Source organism: Pituophis catenifer, unplaced genomic scaffold (genome assembly GCF_029215685.1).
Source record: "Pituophis catenifer annectens isolate HBS135680 unplaced genomic scaffold, rPitCat1.0.hap2 SCAF_3, whole genome shotgun sequence".
Lineage (NCBI taxonomy): Eukaryota > Metazoa > Chordata > Lepidosauria > Squamata > Colubridae > Pituophis > Pituophis catenifer.
Window position 1 is genome coordinate 68,185,956 of NW_027256883.1, and position 21,910 is coordinate 68,207,865.

At 36.7% G+C, this 21,910-nt stretch overlaps 2 protein-coding genes across 2 annotated transcripts in view; both read left to right on the forward strand.

Annotated features, from left to right (window-relative positions):
* PAK1IP1 (PAK1 interacting protein 1) overlaps positions 1-8,678 on the forward strand; it is a 13,426-nt gene extending 4,748 nt beyond the window's left edge. Inside the window, exons 5-10 of the mRNA XM_070940696.1 lie at positions 1,562-1,614; positions 4,102-4,247; positions 4,336-4,433; positions 4,944-5,043; positions 8,003-8,132; positions 8,220-8,678. Coding sequence (XP_070796797.1) covers positions 1,562-1,614; positions 4,102-4,247; positions 4,336-4,433; positions 4,944-5,043; positions 8,003-8,132; positions 8,220-8,374 — 682 coding nt within the window. The 3' untranslated portion in view covers positions 8,375-8,678. The remainder of the gene's footprint in view (positions 1-1,561; positions 1,615-4,101; positions 4,248-4,335; positions 4,434-4,943; positions 5,044-8,002; positions 8,133-8,219) is intronic.
* Positions 8,679-11,380: 2,702 nt separating this feature from the next.
* Positions 11,381-21,668, forward strand: LOC139314805 (transmembrane protein 14C-like). Its single transcript, XM_070940706.1, has 5 exons — positions 11,381-11,626; positions 13,384-13,460; positions 17,737-17,838; positions 18,743-18,830; positions 20,876-21,668. Exons 2-5 carry the CDS (start codon positions 13,385-13,387, stop codon positions 20,931-20,933), a joined length of 324 nt encoding a protein of 107 aa, XP_070796807.1. The 5' UTR covers positions 11,381-11,626; position 13,384; the 3' UTR covers positions 20,934-21,668.
* Positions 21,669-21,910: the final 242 nt, after the last annotated feature.

Sequence of the window (21,910 nt, forward strand, 5' to 3'; positions counted from 1 at the left end):
GCAATATTCAGATGTAAGAAACTGCTTCCCATTCACAGGAATCTTATCAGAAATTTGAATTTGTGAATTTACTTGATAAGGTCAAGATTACAGAAAAATATTGTTAAGATTTCTCAAGGATGCGGTGCTAAAGAGAAATCTAATATATTAGCCTGTAAAAAGTAGTCCCTCTAGGAATGTTTTAGTGAAAGCTTCCATTCTAGCAGACTTTTACAGCAGGCTGCCTGTTAATAATCTAACAAAATCAATTTTATAAATAAATACACTTAGAATTAAATCTAATGATTTTGAAACTGCTCTTGTTTTAAAAATACACACAGACTGACCCACACATTTAAAGTGCATTTTACAAACATATTCCAGTTTGGTGGGATGGTAATCATACGTACAGAAATGTTCAAGCTTTTCAGATCCAGGACTAATAAATAGGGTGCTACATAAACTAAGACCTTATATTTATTTTAGCTTAATTTTTCAGAAGAACAGACATCCTATACCTTTGATGGTGAACCTATGGCATGTGTGCCAGAAGTGGCACACAGAGCCATCCGGGCATGCCAGCCATTGCCCGTTGCCCTTCTGGGTTTCAGTGCGCATGTGCGCGCCAGCCAGTTGGTCTTCGCGTACGTAGGAGCACCAGAAACTGGAAGAACAGCTCCCCGGCGCATATGTGCACGCCAGAAACCAGAAGCTCAGCTAGTCATTTAATAGTCACCCATTTTAACTAACTGCCAAATTACAGTAACATTACCTATGGAACGAAATAGTTGTTTTGTAGCTCAGTCCGACTCTTAAGGCTGAACAATAATCACTGTATCTCTCTTGGTAATGCTACATATGATCAAGAGACATAACCCAGAACAGAGTTTTTAATATCAAAATACTGTGAATGCATTTATTTTTTGAAAAATAAAATGCTAATGCTAAGAATATGTCTCTTAAATGTTGCCAATTAAGTCACTTAAATATGTTCTCATCTTTTCACTCACTTAATAGCTCTCACGATCAGGAAGTTCCTCCCTAGTTCAGATTTGGATCTCTCATAGTCAAGCTTCCAACAGCTGGTTCTTGTCTTATCCTAGGTGCTACTTCTCTGTCTTGTGATAGCCCTTCATGTGTCAGAAGGTTGCTATCATGTCTCCATTTTATTTTTTTTTCCTTTAAGCTAAACATACCAAGTTGCTTTATAGTATAAGCCTCTAAGCCCTTTACCATCTCTGTTCTCTGCACTCTCAAGGTTTTCCTCAAAAGGAAACCATATTGCCTATAATTTGTACCAACATCTATGTTCTACCATAATTACCAAAATGAAAATGATTTACTTTCCTTAGTGGTGTACAACAACCTTGCTAATTAGGAAGAAGTAATGGACAAGTTAATATTGTAGATTCAGGTTCATGGATAAATATTTTATCAGCAGCTTTAACTCTTTAAATATTTCCCTTTAATATAGGGAAGTTAAAATTCAAGATAAAAAAAATCAGAGTTTACTTTTAAATATTTCTTAAATTTTAAAATAACCATGTTATCTTCAAAAGATATGTATTGGTATTTTTTTTAGAACATGGAATCTTGTAGAAGGAAGATCTGCATTCATAAAAAACATAAAACAAAGTAAGTATATTCCTTTGCTATTTATTTTTGTTTATTCTCCATTATTTAAATTTATCAAACCTTTACATTAGCTTTCACTGTCTAGTGAAAGTAAAACTTGGAAAATAGTTGTGTGTGTGTGTGTGTTCATTCAGTCAGTCTTGTTCAAAAATGCACTAAGCCATCTTTGTCAAGGACCATCTCAGATTTTTTTATAAAATTCTACTGCAGATAACTACCCTTACTGGTAATAGGTTGAATGTGCAGTAATAAGAACTCAATGAATTTTAAACTGTACGATAGGAATTCAACAAACCTTTGAAAACTGAAAGATTGTTTGGGTATGGCAGTTTAAAATTTGTTGAGTTATTATTCCATATTCAACCTATTGCTCTTTAATAATATTTACAGAATAAAGAAAGCTGGCATAGTAGACTGCATTCTGAAGAGGCTAAAGCGGAGCATTCCTGTTACTTTGTGACTAGCCATATCCACCATGGCAGATGCTTTGTGAATGGTCAAGTTCCATGATCATAGCCATTATTGTGCAATACTCATTAGAGTTCCAAATGTGCTCATTGATCCTGTCTGCCCTTTGCAACAGAATTCTCCAGAGAGTATATAGCTGCCATCCTGAAGATGTTCTAAAAGGCACTGAAAATCTGGCTGTTCTCTGAGTTCTTTTGTCAGAATGGTTGGGGTAAAATTGTGCACTTTTTGTGATGTTTTTAGGGACTCTTATCATCCATTTCTTCATTTTATTGTTCTAGTTCTTTATTATGTAATGTGCTCAGAGTTGTTTGGAATCAGACATTCTTTAAATCTCTAAGTAAACAAATCAAGAAATCATTGTCTTCTACTGTATTCTGTTAATGGAATTAGCTTCTATTCAACTCAAAGATATTTAATATCAAGCAATTTAATTTAGAACCAAAATCTTTTATAAAACAAATACCTTGATCTATGTTCTTTCATTTTTTAATTTCATTTCATATATTTAATTTTGAAGAAAAAGTCAAGGAATTGTAACATTTGTGACAATATCTGAAATTATAATTAGTAGTGATAGAATATCATTTCTACTTTCTTTTAACCATATCCTCTAAGTAACCTAAGTAATAGAATATTAAGAATCTAAGTATGTTATATAAATACTACCTATTGAAATAACATATTGTACCAAACAGAGAAGATGGAGCAATTGATGGTCTATAGATAAATCTACAGACTAGATTTAATAATATGGATTGAGCTATATTAACACTTTATGAATATACTTTTAATTTCTTCAAATGTCACATTTAATCACTATTCTGTATATTTTCTTTTAATTTTATTAGAACTTATATTTTGGTTGTATTTCATCATATCTTCTGGTTATATTTCACTAATCAAATGTTTTTTAAAAAGAACATTTCTTTTTTTAAAAAATTTTTTAATTAATTATGTGCCATTAAGTTGCTTTCAACTCCTAGTAACCACATATATAGATTTTGTCCATGACGTTCCATCTTTAACCCTGTCCTTCAGATCTTACAACAGTATACTCATTACCACCACAGAAAGAATCCTTTTTCTTTCTGTTTTTCATTCTTTTCATTTTCTTTGCACTTTTCTTAGTATTAGGGCATTCTCCAGAGAACTAAGTCTTCACATATTTCCAAAGTAGGATAATGTGAGACTGGTCATTTAGGCCTTGAATGAGAATTTTGAGTTGATTTGTTTCATTAGCTTGTTGTCTTGGCTCTTCATGGTATTCTCAAGGGTTTTCTCCAATACCAAAGTTTTCCTATTATGCTTTTTCAAATTCCAAATTTTTAGTTTCTTAGAGCACTGGTCCCCAACCTTTCCAGCTTGGTGGCCCAGCTGTGGGGGAGGGGAACTGGGCCACACAAGAAGTGCACTGGTGTGCACAATTGAAGCTTGATTTGCACAAGCATCAGGCTAGCACATGCACGAGTGCCCACTGACCCACCACTCACACAAGTTGAGCTGCACGCATGCACCCACTCACATGGCCCAATTGCAAATAGGCCACAGCCCAGTAGTGGGCCATGGCCCAGCGGTTGGGAACCCCCTGTCATAGAGTATCACAGGGAATACCATTGCTTGCATAATTCTAACCTTTATAAGAATAGTCATCAAAGTCTTTGAATATCTTTTCCAAGGCTATCATAGCTGTTCTACTACCAAGTGCTGGTGGTGATGTATTTCTTGAATTTTAACATTTAGATCCTTATTAATAGATTATACATAGTAATCTATTAATGGATGATTAATATTAATTTTAAGAATTTTTGTTTAACATCAAAAGAGAAACGGGCTAATAAATCTTGAATTCCAGGAGTATAAAATGTGTAAAGGCATTAAATTCAAGACAGGTTTTTCTTAAAATAGTAATAAATAAACATCTATTCACTACTACGTAGAGCCAAATCTCATCTGCATTAGATGACTCCTGTGATTTAATTGTTCTTTCTCAAAATCTATATGATTTATATTTCTTAGATGCTCATCTTGTTAAATGGTCGCCAAGTGGTGAGATATACGTGGTGGCTATAGCTAACAAAGTTGATATATACGACCTGGAAACAGCTTCTATCAGTGGTACCATTGCTACAGAAAAAAGGATATCTTCAATAAAGTTTATCACTGTAAGTAGAAAAATAATATCAAATTATTTAGAATGTTGTAAATGAATCCAATCTCATACATGCACTTTTTTTTCATGTTTTCTTAAAGGATTCCATACTTGCTATTGCAGGAGATGAAGAATTCATACGATTATTTGATTGTGAATCTCAAAAATGCCTTTGTGAATTTAAAGCTCACGAAAACAGGTATTTTTTCATAATTAAATAATTGCATATGTTTAAAAAACTTTTATTTTTAACATACTATTTACTTCTGAGTTTTGTTCAGTGATAGTACATGTAGTTGCCATAAGGTTGATATCAAAATTCAGTACTAAATTTTCAATGTTGGAGTATTTAGATCAGTCTTTCTCTGAGCATATCACTCTGAGCTCACCTTTGGATGAATTGTATTATAGCTCTGGTGCTGTCTTATTTATTTTGACTATTGGTGAAAATAGATACCATTGGTAAATCAGGCTCTCTGTTTCCTTTGCACTTTTTTCACATTTTAATCTGTCAGATAGTGTTTGGAGTACAGCAGAGAGGGATCAGATTAAGATACCATTGCATGATTCAAAGTTAATTGTTCTTCACATAGGGATAGAATTTGATTAAGTAATAGTTGTTAGCATTTTGCAATACTTTGAGTATTGTGAATGTTCTTATTTTTTTAATTCATTTAAATTTAAAAATGTAATATCTCTTGATCCTTAGAATCAAAGCACTGTACAATTTCAAAATGGAAGGCTTACATATTCTAGTAACAGCATCAAGTGATGGTTACATTAAGGCATGGAATCTGGATATTGATAAGGTTCGTGTGTTATCAAATTATTCAAAATATTGTGAAGAATAGTTAGGATTGTATGAAAAATGAGAGATGACATTCCATTAATAATTACATAAAGAGCAAATAGTCTAATAGAAGATAAATGGCTTATACAGCTTGCCTATATAAAAATATTGAATTGAATGTTCATAAAAGAATGCTTTTTTACAAGGATGAGGGGAAGAACCCCACTGGATACAGAACCCTCTGGATATAGTCCTTAAAACTTAAAATTGTATCTAACTTATTTCACGATTTCCATGATACTTAAAGCTGCAGTTTTAAGTGAAGTCAGTTGGCTTGCTTTAATGTCAGATTTATTTCTGAATAAATATGGATAGGGTTATGTTGCACTTTGCTTAGATGTGATTTTCAAGATTTTACAATTAATATGATACATATTTCATCTGTCCTCCTCTGTTATATTATTACATTGTTGGTTGATTGTTTATTTGTTTAATAATAATAAATGTATACAGATAGCCCTCAATGTACAACTGCAATTAAGCCCAAAATTTATGTTGCTAAGTGAGACATTTGTTAAGTCAGTTTTCCCCATTTTATGACCTTCCTTGCCAAAGTGGTTAAGTTAGTAACATGGTTGTTAAGTGAATCTGACTTCCCCATTGACTTTGCTTATCAGAAGGTCACAAAAGATGATCACATGACCCCGGTATACTGCAGCTGTCAATATGAACCAACCACCAAGCATCTGAATTTTGATCATGTGACCATGAGGATGCCACAGTGGTCATAAGTGTGAAAAACGATCATAGGTCACTTTTTCAGTGCCATTGTAACTTTGAACTGGCACTAAACGAACTGTTGTAAATTAAGGATTACCTGTATACCTGTACCTTACTCAGAGTGATTCTGGCAGTTATATGGTTTTTTAGGGTTGTGCAAAGCATTTGAGCAATGCTTTGTGAAATGTATTAGAATAAACAGAATACGTGTTCTCAGGGTGTTAAAGCAGCTGTGTCCATTTCTGTACACAGATAGTCTCAAAGGGACTGCAGCAAACTTATGTGGCTATGTTTGTTCAGCTGGGGAAAATCTTTCACCATGCTGCTTTCATGTTTTGAGGAAGATTGCTTTGTTTTCACTAATGCATAAAGGGTTTCTTTCACTTGCTTTACAAAAACATTTCACATATGAATTGTTTCTGCATCAGAGTGAACTTGCAACATAGGTAAGTCTGAAAATAGTGGTGTACTCAAAGAGAGGAGCTGTCATTTGAAAAGGTAAACATGCTAGGGTTTGAAGCGGGTGAAATGTATTATTCAGATCCGGTAGCGATGGAGGCGGGTGGTTCGGAGAACCGGTAGCAAAAATCCCTGCTCCCTCCGCCCCTTACCCAGCTTAGCCACGCAATCATCAGAGGCGTTTTTTTTTTTATTTTTAAAAGCATTTTTTTCTACAACCTCGGCCAACCTCTTTGGCCGAAAAAATGCTTTTAAAAGTTTTAAAAAAAAAAGCTTCTGATGATCGCGTGGCTCAGCTGGGATCATCACAGGCTTTTAAAAGCATTGTTTCTACAACCTCTTCAGCCGAAAAGGTTATAGAAAAAATGTTTTTAAAAGGAAAAAAGCCTCTGCCGATCAGGCAAGTCAGCTGGGATCGTCAGAGGCTTTTTTTAAAAAAAGAAAGCCTCTGATGATCGCGTGGTTCAGCTGGGATCATCAGAGGCTTTTAAAAGCATTTTTTCTACAACCTTCAGCCGAAGAGGTTGTAGAAAAAATGGTTTTAAAAGTAAAAAAAAAAAAAAAAAAGTTGCCCACGCCCACTTAGTCATATTACCCCCACCACCACCAAGCCACGCCCACAGAACTGGTAATAACAAATTTTACATTTCACCACTGGTTTGAAAGTTTTGCTTTGCTTATTTTACAGTTAATTCACTGTAATCATTCACAAATAATTCCTGACTATATTTTATAAACTAATTCAGCATTCTCAAACTCAGGGGGATTGCAAGCAGCTTAAGGTGTAGAGGAGATGGTATTGTAATTGTTCTTATTTTTAAAAAGGTCTGCATAGAGAGGAACAGCATCATCAGAATTCAGTCCGGGCTTTGCTTTCCATTTTCTCTTAACAAGCCCATAGTGGGAAATATTTATTAAACGTACATTTATAAATAAATAATTACGTATTGTATATTTTGTTGCCCTTTCTTTAACCTCAGAGAAATAATTAGTTTTATTTTGGGTTGGGAGATCATGATATTGGAAAGTTCAAAAATCACTGAATTAATTCTTATTCAGTAATCCAAATGAAATTCTGCAGGAATAATGGAAGCCTTCACTTTTATTCACCTGTACAATCTGCCTCTGAATAATTGAATTCAATTCTTTTTAACTTTATACTACAGAAATTCAATTTTTGCTATAAGTACAACTTGGGTTGTTTACATTTATACCTCATCTAAGCATATTTCTTACATTGGATCTTTCATTAGAAGCGTTGTAAATAAATTGTATCAAATTCAATAAAATGGTGAGATTTGCAATCAATTGTTAACCTATCCTTTCGGAAATGTTCAGTGCAATGGATCTTAGTCCTAAGTAAATGGCTATAGCATGGCTTATCCTTAAATCAGCTTTCTAAGAAACAAGGTCAGTTAACAAGCTAGTTCTTTTAAGATAAGACTACACAAGTGCATTTGGGATTTTTTCTGTCGTGTCACCATATTTCTTCATACGCCATTCAAATTTCAAATTTACTACCTTGAGTTCTTTGTAAAAAAAATAGCAGGATATAAATAAAAAAATAGATAAATACTGATAGATTTGCATAACTGGTATAAAATATTGTCTGAGGAAGAGAATGCTGCAGAACTTAATGATCTTCAATGTGATGAATATTGCTTTAGCGGTTATAAAATGGCATGGTTATTTTTCTGGAGTTTATGTGAATAAATGTCTTGATTTTTTTTTCTTTTCAGATTGAGAATGCCCCATCGTTGCTATGTGAAATCAATACCAAAGCCAGGCTTACCTGCTTAGCAGTATGGCTCAAAAAAGATTTTGAAACAGGGCAGATCCCTGATGAAGCCACACCGTCTTCATCTCAGGGTATTACTGTAGAATTTTCTTAACATTTTGTCAAGTAAACCATAATTAAAATTATATAATTGTTTCATTGTTTTAATTATTTTACAGTACATGAAGCAGAGCAGCAGCCACTTAAGAAAAATAAAATTTGTTGGACTGATAGTAATAAACCTTCAGAGGAAAATGGCCAGAAAGCCGCTCTAAAAAGAAAATCAGGAAATATTCAGCAAAAGAAGAAGAAGAAGTTACAGAGATTAAAATAAATATGCAGTCATTATCATATTCCATACTAAATATATAATGAAGAACCAATTTGTTTTTCACTTTAAGACATTTTTCATTTTCAGTACCTTAAGAATATTTTATATATTAATGTTTCTACAAAATAGCTATTATATTTCAATGGTAACAATACCCAGATCTTGTTTTTAAGTGTGAAAATATAAGTCAATTATCTTACATTGTATGTGAAATGTCCTATTCTATTGTTATTTAAATTTATTTCCAAGTTGCTAATATATTTTGATATTTACTCATACTTTTAGGTTTTCTTAAAAGTCTTTTCATGGAGGCATTCATGTACAGCTAACAATATAAATTGTTACCTTACACATTAATTTCTTCAAAGTTGTTTGGTTGGTCAATTGATTGATTGATTGCATTTATAGGGCCACCTGTTTCATATACATCCTGAGTGGCTAAAAATTGAAACAGAATATTGCCCTTAAATTAAAATTTTCATTTATGGATCCTATACTTTAGAAATTAGCAAGTGCCCATATTTTCGGGCACATCAGTAGGACACATTTCAAGAGAAGTCTGTCTTATTTGTTTCAGTGAAGAGCAAATTTCTTTTCATCCCAGTTCATGTAGGTTTAGGTGACATTGTTTGAAATGTAGGATTCTTGGTTCTGTTAACTCTATCTAGGAATATAATTGGTTATAGGGTTTTCCTTTTTGGTGTGCCAAGGCCATTGAGTAGAACAGAAGCAAGTGCTCTTTCTGCTTTCTTATTTTATTCTTTTGCATATAATTTTTATTAAGGACTAGCTAATAACCCGGCACTGCCCGGGTATTTATAGACATCAAAGTGTTCATCTGACAGGGAGCCATCGAGAGGGGGCTTCCTTCCCCCTACTCCCATGCCCATCATCCCTTCCCCCTCCCACCCCCCCTACCTGTGCCACCATCTGTTTTACCATTTCCTTAAACTGGGCCTGGAACATCAATTCCTGACCTGGGCCATGCTGCGCCTCCTCCACCCCGCTGAAATAGGCTGGGTCTCCTCTGTGGCCTCCATACCTGTTTCACCTCAGTTGATGTGGTCCCGTCCTTTGCTCGATGAGTTGGGGCAAAGGACGATCCTGGGAAAACGGGCCGGAAGTGGGGGTGGATGATCTGGTTAGGGCGTGGCGCACTCAATCAAAGTCCTCTGTACTGGCCTAATTAGGCTCCCTTCGCTTCATAGGCCTACTGTGTGAGGGAGGCCTAGACCCCCACTGTGTGAGGGCGCATGGTCAATCAAAGGCCTCTACTGGCCTAATCAGGCTCTCTTCATAGACCTATTGCTGTATGGGCCTAATCAGGATCCCTTCCCCCTCCCATGACATAACGAACAAATGTCTCTAGGACGCTGCACTCACTCCTTAAAGACCCAGGCTTTCCAGAGTTATGCTGGAACACACACACATACACACCAGGGGTTGCCCTGGTTACCTCACAGTGCTTGCCTCCAGAGGATAAGTCATCTGTGTACCAAGTTTGGTTGAAATTGTTCGAGGCATTCCAGAGTTATGCTTAAACAAACATACATACATACATACATAGATCCTGCTTGTAAACAAATTCAGTAACCCTTCTGACTCATGACTGTTGCAGTGTCCCTAAGTCATGCGATCAACTTTTATGACCTGACAAGCAAAGTCAAAGTGCTTTTTCAAAGTGAAAAGGCCAGTTTCACTTAATAACTGTTACTAACTTAATAACTGGAATGATTTACAACAACTGTGGCAAGAAAGGTGGTCAAATGCTTGCTTAGCAACAGAAATGTTGGGCTCAATTGTCATAAATTAAGGACTACCTGTACTTGGTGTCCTTTAAAAGGCTCTATCATGGCTGCAAAAAATGTGGCTCATCCCTTGTCCCCCAGTGCTTAAACTCAAGGAAGAGCGTTAACCTGCAATTTCCTTGCAAGGAGCAGCCATCTGGAGCACATGTTCACAATGTCCTGCCCATGCCTTATCCACAGAGGTTTTGAAGAACCAGTATACTCACCAGTTCTTCCGTCTTTGCCATGGTCATCAGCTCCACTTTTGCAGAGACATCTTCAATTCTCTATATCTTCCTAAGAAGTCCCCAACCCCTTTCTGCTTCCAACTCGTGGTGCATTGAAATTAAAGAGTTTATTTTAGCATCTGAGATAAAAAATAACTAGAATCCTCCCCTGTCTATATCAGCAGTTCAATAATACATGAAATAATAAAATGACCTCTCAGGGAACCCAACCTGATGTTTCCTGACTGCTACGTGGTAAAATTAGCAGTGCTTTCAATGTTGAACCTAGAATAGGATAAATCTCAATAACTTCATAAACACATATATCCCATTTTACTACAATTCTCTTGAAAATAAAAATTGAACAAGGTAAAGGATTTTTAATAGAAGTAACTAGGAATTGCAGAAGAAAGATTTTAACTTATCCAAGTCTGATTATTTGCTTCCAGTTAATATTATCTTTACTTGAAAATATGTTTGAGGGGTTATGGAGATACTTTGAATATAAAAAAATGATGCAAATGACTAGCTGTCTGCAAGGAATATAAATGCTTCCATTCCCCACCATCCAGTCAGAGCTGAAGAAGCTTTTTGGATGAGAAGTGAAACGTCTTCAAAGAAAAGAAAAAAAACGAAGTCCAGTTGCCTTCTGAAAAAAGCACATTTGGAGCTTTGTTCTGATGTTTCCGCTTCTGACAGACGGTTGTATTTCATTCAGACATCCCGACACTGAACACCCGGGAATAAGGCAATGGCAACACTGCCGAGAAACTCTTAAAGATGTAATCTCCAATACTTGAGATCTTGCTGAAAGCATCTTAACTTATTGTAATTTATCTGCTTCCTGCAATTCTTGTAAGACAGAGGCCTTCAAACTTGGCAACTTTAAGACTTGTGGACTTCAACTCCCAGAATTCTCCAACCAGCATAGCTGGCTGGAGAATTCTGGGAGTTGAAGTCCACAAGTCTTAAAGCTGTAAAGTTTGAAGACCTCTGTTGTAAGAGATGGGCTGAAAACTCTGGGCAATACGCCGTTTGGCCATCGCTTTTGCAAAAACGAAAAAAACAAAAACAAAACCCAGCCCGCAACTCCGGGCGTTGTACTGATCGGCCCGTGTCACGTGTATTGCTCTCCTGCAGTTGTTGAACACCCGGGTTAGTTCGATAGTAAAAGGATCGTTTGACAGCAGGCTTGTTTATTCTTGCTCTGCAGCCCCCTGCAATTGTTCCTGCGCCAGAGAGTAAGTAACCACATTTAATGGAGATTCCTGAGCTTTTGCATTCATGACTCATTAATGCATTTGCATTTGATTCGTATTATAGTACGGCAAAGGACAAGGGTAAGAGACTTTCAGGTTGCGTATATTATTGCACTGTATCCCGGGGTAAGTATAGTTTGATAGATGATGAAGTTTTGAGGCAATGCATGCCTGCAGCTATAAATCAGATATTATTGAAAGCAAATGTCTATGGAGATTCTCAGTCATCCAGCTCATGGTTGTCTCAAAGGTGTTTTTTCAAGAGGCACCTGGACTTTATGGGTCTTTCTTTCTTTCCTTCCTTCCTTCCTTCCTTCCTTCCTTCCTTCCTTCCTTTCTTTCCCCCCTCCCTTCCTTCCTTCCTTAGCTTCTTGGATGAAAAGCTAAATATCTTCAAAGAAAAAAACTCCCAGAAACTCCAGTTGACTCTTGAAAAAGCACCTTCGGGATATTGAATTCACTTTTCCCATAAAATGTCACAGGATCGGCAGTTACATTTAGCCAGTTTGCTCTAGTGGTTTAAAGGCTACAAACTAAAAATCGGGAGAGACTGAGTTCAAGCCAGCCTTTAGGGTTTGACTTTGGGCCAGTCACTGTCTTTCAGACCACCTTACAGGGTTGTTGTTTTTGTGGGGAAAATAGGAGGCAGAAAGAGTATTAGGTATGTTTACTGTATGTTTATTGAGTTATTTAAAAAAATAAGGCAGAGTATAAATAAATAAATAAATAAAATAAGAATAAGAATAAGGTCCCTGATTATATTCTCTTGATTTATGTAGCATTTTTCCTCAGATTACCTATACAGTACATATAATACATTCAATTTAACATAGAGATTGTATGAGACGCACAGTAACTGCATGTTTCATACATCAATGATCTCTGGAATGTATATGTTTTCCCCCCATTTGTATTCATCCTTCCTCCCTGAACTGCAAAATTTAGCTCAAGGTAACTTAATAAGATAATACAGGCTGAGAATCTTGTTTTCCTGACATCTGTTTTTTATTCTGTTTCTCTTCTATTGTATCTGTTTCTTACTCAGCCCAAAAGTTAGGAAAAATAATTGGTTAAAAGAATACAATTCCAGTGTTTTGTATTTAATCAAGCATATATGTAAAGCATATTCAAAACAACCCTACATAGTTACACAGTTTATCCTGCTTTTTCATCATACAAAATTTATTTCTCTCCACAGAAACCATGTACAATATGGCAAAACGCTAACTCAAACCGACTGAATTTTTTTTTCCAGAATAGTTAGTGAATCTGAGATTGTCCAAAGACTTTACCCTTAAGTAGGGAAGCAGCAAGCGAAGACATACAGACTGGCTTTTAAATATCCATCTTAAACATGGAAGCATTTCTAGAAATATTTTTTTTTAGGTTTTCTATATGCTATAGACTAGGGGTCTCCAACCTTGGCCACTTTAAGACTTGTGGACAGTAAAGCTGGCTGAGGAATTCTGGGAGTTGAAATCCACAAGTCTTAAAGTGGCCAAGCTTGGAGACCCCTGCTATAGACAATTAAAAGGCAGAGCAATAATTTAAGTAATCTTAGCTGCAAAGGTAAATTTTCAGGCGATAATTGTAAGAGCTAAGAAGATGAGAGATAATATAATTTAGCTCTCAGGATTTCCACTAATTAAAGCATTTCTAACTTGAGCATTAGTCTCAGTAGGATTTAGATTCTGATCACCATCAATATGATCCAGCTTAAATGTTGTGTTTTGTTCCAGGATGGGATTGGACTGGATTGGCTTCAGCTACGCAGCTTTAGTAGCTTCTGGTGGAATAATTGGCTATGCAAAAGCAGGTAAGAGTATTAGTGTCTCCTTGATCATAGAGTTCTTAAAATGGAAAGTTGTGAAGTAAGAAGGTTTTTTTTCTTTCCAACATGCATTTTTCAACCTGCATTCTGATAATAAGCTGCCGTTATTATGCTTGTGATAAGATGGTGTTTAACTGTTGCAGGGAATAAATTCCTCCTACTTGAGATACTCCTTTTGGGGTGATAATCTCACAAAACAGCCTCTGCTGCTACATACTGATATCTTATTGTACCACCCAATTTTGTATGGTACAAGTGATATTGCTTTTGTCTTTATTAATTTATTGTTTTTTTTTCTGTCTTGCATTTTGATCTACTGAAGAGTTAAAAGCAAGCCAAAAGCTCTCTGGATAAGTAGTGCTGAGGACAAGCACTACAATTTATTGCTTTAATTAGTGTTTGAAAGATCCATATTCTGTCTAAGATTCATGAAGTTAAAATAATTTTTTTTTCATCAGTTCATGGCATACTTTCAATTTCAAAACTGATATATGAAGTATGACTAATGGTTTCTTGAAAATAAATGACGCTAATGTATTTTAATTTTAAGTTTGAAAGAGAAAAAAAATAACATGATTTTTAATTGAAGTTTCTCCCTTTCCTGGAGTGCTTTTGAAAGGGAATGCAATGTTTTTTCCAGGTCTTTACACTGGTCTAATAGAAGATTCTATGAAGATAGCAACTTTGATTTATGTGTTCTTGGAAGAAGGCTATATGTTTTCCCCTCACTAGCACAAGGGCATTTTTAATAAATAATTAAGAATCACATTATTACTAATAAATAATACGGAACTGTGAATATCAGAGTAACTGTGAAAATCAGAGTATTGCAACAAAAATTCCCTTGGCCGATCTTCTTTTCTAAATTTATCTGTATAAATTCCATCTGCCTTCAAAACCTGTTATGTGTACATTTGCAGTATGGTAAGACTTTTTCATATCATATACAGTTTTCCATCTGGTCCTCTGGCAGGATGCTCATCCTAGCCTCTGAGGATAAGTGAGAATTGGGGGAACAGATTCAAATGCTGTTTTGTTGTTCTTGTCATTCCACTGTGGGTTAGAGATCCTATGGATAAAAATAAAAGCAATGATATCAGCCATGCATTTAATACAACTGCTTGGAGAACTTTAAAGAGACTTTTGAGTTCTAATACTGACATGTATTTCTAGAGCCTTTTGAAGTGTATTTGTAATTACAGGTAGTCCTCGTTTAACTACCAGTTGCTTAGTGATAATTCAAAGTTAAAATGGAGCCCCCCCAAAAGGTACTTACGACCTGGTTCTGGAGTCTGACAGCCCCACACACACATACAACCTGAAGTCATGTTATCGTATTTTGGTTGTTTGGCTCACATTTATGGCCTTTTGCATTGTCCCATGATCATGTGACCTGTCAGCGTTCCAAGTAATGCACCCATTGAAAGTAGAACTTTGAGGCAGGTAGATTCCTCAAAGAACAGTTTATCGGATACATCATATTGGCACAACTGGTGAAAAATGATTCTGAAAGTTCCCGCAGTTTTCACCTAATTAAAAAGTGAAAGTTTTTCCCGTCCCTCAAGTCATCAGTCATTGTCCAATAGAGGTGCTGACCAGTTGCTTGGTTACTTCACTCCTCCTCTCCTAGTCACCTGTTGGAATGACCTTGGTTCCCACAAGAAAACTTTTTGCTTTGACTGCAAAGCCTGTTAACTATTCCCCCCTCCCTGTCCCCTCTTCTGCCTTGTGGCAAACCTGAAGCCACAAAGATGGCCTCAGCCAGGTTCACTTCAGGGTTGACAGACCATGATTTTGCATGGTTTTTGCTGGTTTCTGTCATTTCCAGTTTCTAGCAAAAACAGCCATTGAATCAAATGGACTTGCTTAATGACCATAGTGTTTACTTAACGACTATAGCATTCACTTAACAATTAAGTGTTTGCTTAATGACCATCGCAAAAAGACCATCGTAAATTTGGCATGGTTATGTGGTGACCCACTTAACGACTGCTACCACTTACAACCATAATTCCAGGCTCAATTATAGTTGCAAGTTAAGGACTACTTGTATGATATCAGACTTTTTGCAATTTCATAATAGTCTTGTAAAGATGAAAAAGAAATGGCTCCATAAAAGGAAATCTTAAGGTCTTTCAATATTTATTTATTTATATTTATTTATTTATTGGTTCGATTTATATGCCGTCCTTTTCCAGAGACTCAGGGCGGCTTACAATGTGTTAAGCAATAGCCTTCATACTTTTGTATATACCTGCTTAGTAGGGCTTTCGCCCCCCCCCCAAGCGGTTTCTTTTTTATACAAAGTCAGCTTATTGCCCCCACAAACCGGGTCCTCATTTTACCTACCTTCAAGGCTGAGTCAACCTTGAGCCTTGTGAGATTTGAACTTGCAATAATTGCAGGCAGCTGGTCTTATCTTAACAATGCTTTAGTCTGCTGTGCCACCAAGGCTCTAGAGCTTATGATGCTTCAGTTCCTGTAAATAGAACAGGAAACATTAACAATCATTATTGAAAGCCCCTTCAATTTGATTAATAGGACTGTTCAACAATAATTCAAAATATTGATGTTTCCTCAGTTTTTTAAAATCACCTCTCCATATCAGTGGTGGGTTGCTGCCAGTTTGCCCCAGATCGGGCAAACCGGTAGTGGCGGCAGCAGGAGACTCCGCCCACCCGCCCGGATGCTTCTGCCCATGCACAGAAGCGGCGCACATGCGAGCGCACATGCACCCACGAGCGAACCGGTAGCAATGGGTTTTGAAACCCGTCCCTGCTCCATATATAAACTCCTTAATAGAACTAAAAATACTTTTTTTTTTTTGCAAGCAATTAATATTCTGGATAAGTTTGTGAGAACCAGCTTGGTGTAGGGATTAAGGCACCAGGCTAGAGATTGGGAGACAATGAGTTCTAGTTCCATGTTAGGCACAAAGCCAATTGGGCCGGTCATTCTCTCTCATCTTTGGGAAACAGGCAGTGACAAACCACTTCCAAAAATCTTGCCAAGAAAAGTACAGGGACTAGTCCAGGCAGTTGCCAGGGATCAAGACATTTTGCAGGCGCACACACAAAAATATAAGACCATACTGTTGGAAGAAATCTCCTTCCAAGTGGGGAAACAGACACTGGAAACATGGAGGCTGCTTGGAAAGATGGTTTAATGGTGGACAGGATCACATGGCTTGAGTTCCTGAACAGAAAAGGGCAGATACAGCGAGTTTTTCAGGTTTTATGCTCTCTCTGGCTTTGAACTTCCTGGGGCCCAGAAAGAGTACTCTGATTGGTTGTCAGACTCCCAGGGGGTGGGGATCTTGCTGGCTGATGGTCACATGTGCTTCCCAGGTCACATGTGGTGAGTTTCTGCTGCTATTGTGTAGAGGGCTAATCTTATCTTTCTTGGATCTTTGGCAATTCCTACTATGACTCTGCCTGAAGGAGGCAGATCTTTGTTATGTAGAATAGACTGGCCCAGGCCTTAATGGCCCATTGACAAAGGGTGGGGCAGGAAGATGGGAGCTGCTTCAAAACATGCTTATCCCAGGGAAATATAATATTCTGCCTTTTTCATATTTCCTAAAATATTTCACTCTTCCAAGAAAGGGGTGGGTGCTAACTTCCTACAATACTCTTTATGTTTTCATTACTTTAATTAGTTTTCCACTATTCCTTTCCTTTGTACTCCATTCTGTTGTTCTCCATGCTATCCTCCTTTCCTTTTCTCCCTCCATTTATAATTCTTTGGATACAACATCTTTTAAAAGATGGTGTAAATGATTTTATTTAGCGTATGGTTGGTCACACACAGTATTGTACCTTCAGCACAATGTGATTGCGGGGCCCCTCAACAGACTATCCAGCATATAGTGAGGGAATGCCCTAACAGAAGGTATCCAGGAGATTCTAGGGACTTCCTCTGCATAACAACGGCAGCTACTGACTGGATCTCCAAACTCGACATTAAACTTTGAAATGTTATTTCTGTTTTCCTTTTAAGTTTTCTTACTGCTTTTTTATTGTTTTAATTGTTTTTAACCTGTAAAAATTAAGTGTTTTAATACTGTGTGTGGTGTAAATGATGTCCCTGACTAGTGGTACTTAATGCTTCCTGTTTAATAGATTTTAGAAGGAAACTAACATTCCAATGAAATCTAAAAAAAAACAAACCCAAGCAACAACAAAATAACAACAACAAAATACTATTGTCTGTCCAATGTCCATTTCTCCTTAACAATCACAGTTCATTTTGTTTATTCAAGGTAGTGTCCCATCTTTAGCTGCTGGTCTTCTTTTTGGTGGGATAGCTGGACTTGGAGCATACCAACTGTCTCAAGACCCAAAGAACATTTGGCTTTCTCTGAGTAAGTCTGTCTTAAACAAATAGATATGTAAGACTCATAAATATAATTATTACAAGCCTTTGATTTCAATGTGTTTAATACCATTTGTTCATAAGAGTACAGTTGATTTTGCTCAATAGCAGCAAAATCCTCCAATAGGATTCCTTCCATAGGAAATTGCAAAAATCCTATGCATTTTTAAAAAAATAAGGGCACTAATTTGCAGTAAATTAGGGCAGATTTTAAAAACTGGTATAAGATACTATTTTGGAAACCATTTGATGGATGAAAATTACATTACCAAAAAAGTATATAAAAGTGCTAATAGATTTAATTCAAATCCATTATGTTAACCATTAATCCCAATGAGCTATCTCATTCCCCCAAGAAATATTAGATGTTAAATAAAATGAAATTGAAGTTTATTATTCAGATTTATTGGGATGATTTGGTTTGCTCAAAAAACAGAAGAAGCTTCTTGGATGAGAAGCAAAACGTCTTCAAGGAAAAAACAAAGTCTACTTGCTTTTTGAAAAAGCACCTCTGGGATGTTTGCTCAATTTACCATTGTAGGCCAAAAAATACAAAAGAGAGATATAGAAAAAGGGGGAAAATATGTCTTTGAAATAAAACATAATTTTAAAAACCAAATAAAAAAGAGGACTGTTGGGATATGTTTGAGGTGAAAGTGCAAGTATTCTTAAAAATTGTTCAGTTGAGAATGTTGCAATGTAGGGAGCGCATCTTTTGACTCAGAGAGTTTTTAAGAGATAAGATATTAAGTGAACATTGTTGGCTTTTCATTATCATCCTTTTCATGTTGGCAGTTCCTTACAGAAACACCAATGAGATAATAATGTATCGCATGTATTCTGTTTTTTAAATATATATATATATATATATATATATCCTTTTTTTTTATTAGTTGCTTCTGGAACCTTAGCTGGCATTATGGGAATGAGATTCTACAACTCGGGGAAATTCATGCCTGCAGGATTGATTGCTGGGGCAAGGTATTAAGCTGTATGCTTTTATGTTCTCACTGTTGCATTAAGGGTGTGATCTTGTGTTAACTTTTGAGGGAGTTTTATTAAAGGTACTGAGATTTATGCAGTGATGGGATTCAGCTGGTTCGGGCAAACTGGTAGTTAAATTGCTGGCTGGCCTGAGGAATGGTTGTTGTGGAAGAAGGGAGATATGGAATGATAGAAGAGCAACTCCAAATATATTTTAAAGTTTTAAGATGAAGAATGAACCAATATGGAAACCAAAAGATAATATGTGTGATAAGAATGGTTAAAGAGATTGTACATTTATATATATTTTATGAGAAATAAAAATAAAAATCTTTTATAAAGAAAAAAATTGCTGGCTGGCCCCTCCCCTTCCCGCCCCTTCCAGGAGTCCCCATACGCCCCATTTTGACTCCCAGGTAAGTGCAGGGAGGCCTACTAGGCCCAAAATGGGGCGTGGGGGTGCAGTGCATCCCCCCTGCAGCCCATTTTTGCTCCCAGGGAGGTGCAGGAGGCCAAGTGCTGCCTGTCACACACCCTGGCCACACATACTCAGCCGGTCATTAGGGCAGAGAACCGACTGTTAAATTATTTGAATCCCACCACTGGATTTATGTCTAAGGATACAGTACCATGCTACAACTGTGTTTTTCAAAAACTGACAATTAGTAAAAATAGCCTTTTTAAATTTTAATAGTTTTAGATTAAATAACATGTTTATCAAATAGGACCAAAATGACATTGAACAGTCCCATAATTTTGGAAACTGTGGGACTGAACTACAGTATATCCAAAATGTTTCTCTTTCTTTTTCTTCTACCTACTCTGACCACAAGTATGTACGTTATTTTCAGGCTGAGGACCATGCTTGGCCATTAAATGATGTGTCAGCATGTGATCAGAAATAGGAGAAGAAAGTGGAACAGAAACTAAGTTAGGCTTAAGTTAGCTTTAAATTAGCTTTCAGTTAGCACTGTTAATACCATTCATCTGATTCCATGTATTTAATAATTTTTTCTCTTCTGTCACATTAAAAATGAGAATTTAGCAGTGGTCAAATTCACTTACTTTCGCTACCAGTTTGCAAATATGAGTGCGCGCGTCTCCTCCACGCATGCGGAGAGCCTTCTGCGCATGTGCAGAGGGTCAAAAACGGGATGTGATGACGTCCGGGTGGGTCCTGAGCTGGATAGAACCAGCTGAATTTCACCATGGGTCTGCCTCCCATTTTACAACCAACTGCCTTACTCTAAGCCACAGGTGTCAAACCTGTGGCATCACGTTGCCCTTACATGACGTATTGTGATGTTTTTTCCCTTCACGGAACTGGGGTAGGAGTGGCCTGTGCGTGACGCATCTGGCCCGCGGGCTGCCAGTTTGACACCCCTGCTCTAAGCCATGTTTTTTCAATTTTGACAACCTTGGCAATATGCTGGTTGGGGAATTCTGGGAGTTGAAGTCCACACATCTTAAAGTTACCAACATTGAGAAACACTGCTCTAGAGTAAAGTAACCACAATGATTGCATGTCAATATCTCTATCAAGAACATTTCTTGTTTGTATCTGCAGCAAGCCACAGCGATACCAAAACTATGTCTTCTTGCAGTACCGTCATTATGAGTTCCTATCTGATGTCTGGTAGCAATGTGGCATTTACATGATTTTATGTATTTACTTAATTATTTTTACTAATAACTCAAAGTGGAGAACATACCCACCATGCCTTCCTCCTCCTATGTTCCTCACAACAACAACCGTGTGAGGTGCTTGGGCTGAGAGAGAGAGAGTGTGAGTGAGTGACTGGTCCAAGGTTACCTAGCTGCCTTTTATGACTTTTAAGACAGGACTAGAACTCACAGTCTCCCAGTTTATAGCCTGATACCTTAACCACTAGACAAAATTCTCCCCCACCAATGTATTTGCTTTCCCTTTTTTGTCTCTAATTAAACCCAAAACCAAACTGTTTGGGATAGGGCATTACTGTCAAAAATATTCCATTTCCTTTTATTTCCCATAAACTGTCTGTGGTTTTTTTTCTTTCAAGTCTGGTGATGGTTGGAAGACTTGGGCTGAAGATGTATGACAAACCGCACAATGGATAACAGGACGTCCTCTGTGGCTAAGAAGACAGATCACACATCAGCTCAAATATGCCATGCTAAGATCAGCAAAACACATATCCTGATTTTATAAGTGACCAGATTAAAAGTAAATGTGTTTGTGAATATAGACACTCTTTTCTATACAAGCATTTCTTTCTCCATTCCAATAGGAACTATTGTTTAGTATGGTAAATTCTTTGTCATATTCCATTCCATTACCATAAAATGGTAACAAGAGAAGTAGCTGGAAAAAGACAAAGAAGTAGGTTGGCTGAGCTAAGAGAGAGAGAAAATAGGGTCACCTAATATTCCTTTCTACTCCTGTGTCTTTTATAGAGTTGTGTGGGCAGGTTTCTGACACTATTTGCTGGCGACACATTATCTCACCCAACTCAGGGAGCAAAATGACTTGTGTAAACATATCCAGTGTGAAGGAGCCAATGATTTTTCCCTTGCCTGAGGTGCTCCAGATGCTTAGGTCTCTGCAGTTGCCTTAAAACAGCTTACCATAACCTGGTGTTGATCTGATTTATAGGAAATACACCATTTCATCATTCTCAACCAAGATGGTCAGTTGCTAGAAATGAAGGGATTTCCAGATCCATATGCAGGGAAGATAATCAGAATGAAGGAACAATAGATTGAATTTTGAGCTCTTGATTTGTCCCTGAAGAAACGGAGATCCTCTTACCCCTGTCTAAAATGCTCCTAAAATAAATTGTCTTTTGTGAGTGAGTCTCTATGGTACATTGTACTCTTGTCTTCCTTCTTAAGTTGTTGTTTATCAACTGTTTACAAGAAGGGGCTGAAATACAATCTTTAATCATGAATCTGTGCCTTGTTAAAACCACTGAATTTGTTCTTATCTATGAGTTATTCATGATATTAAAACCTTCCTAAATTACATAAAGCTTCAATCATACTGTGATTTCTTTAAAGAAAATTTCTGACATGGTCTAGAAATTGTAGGAGTTTGC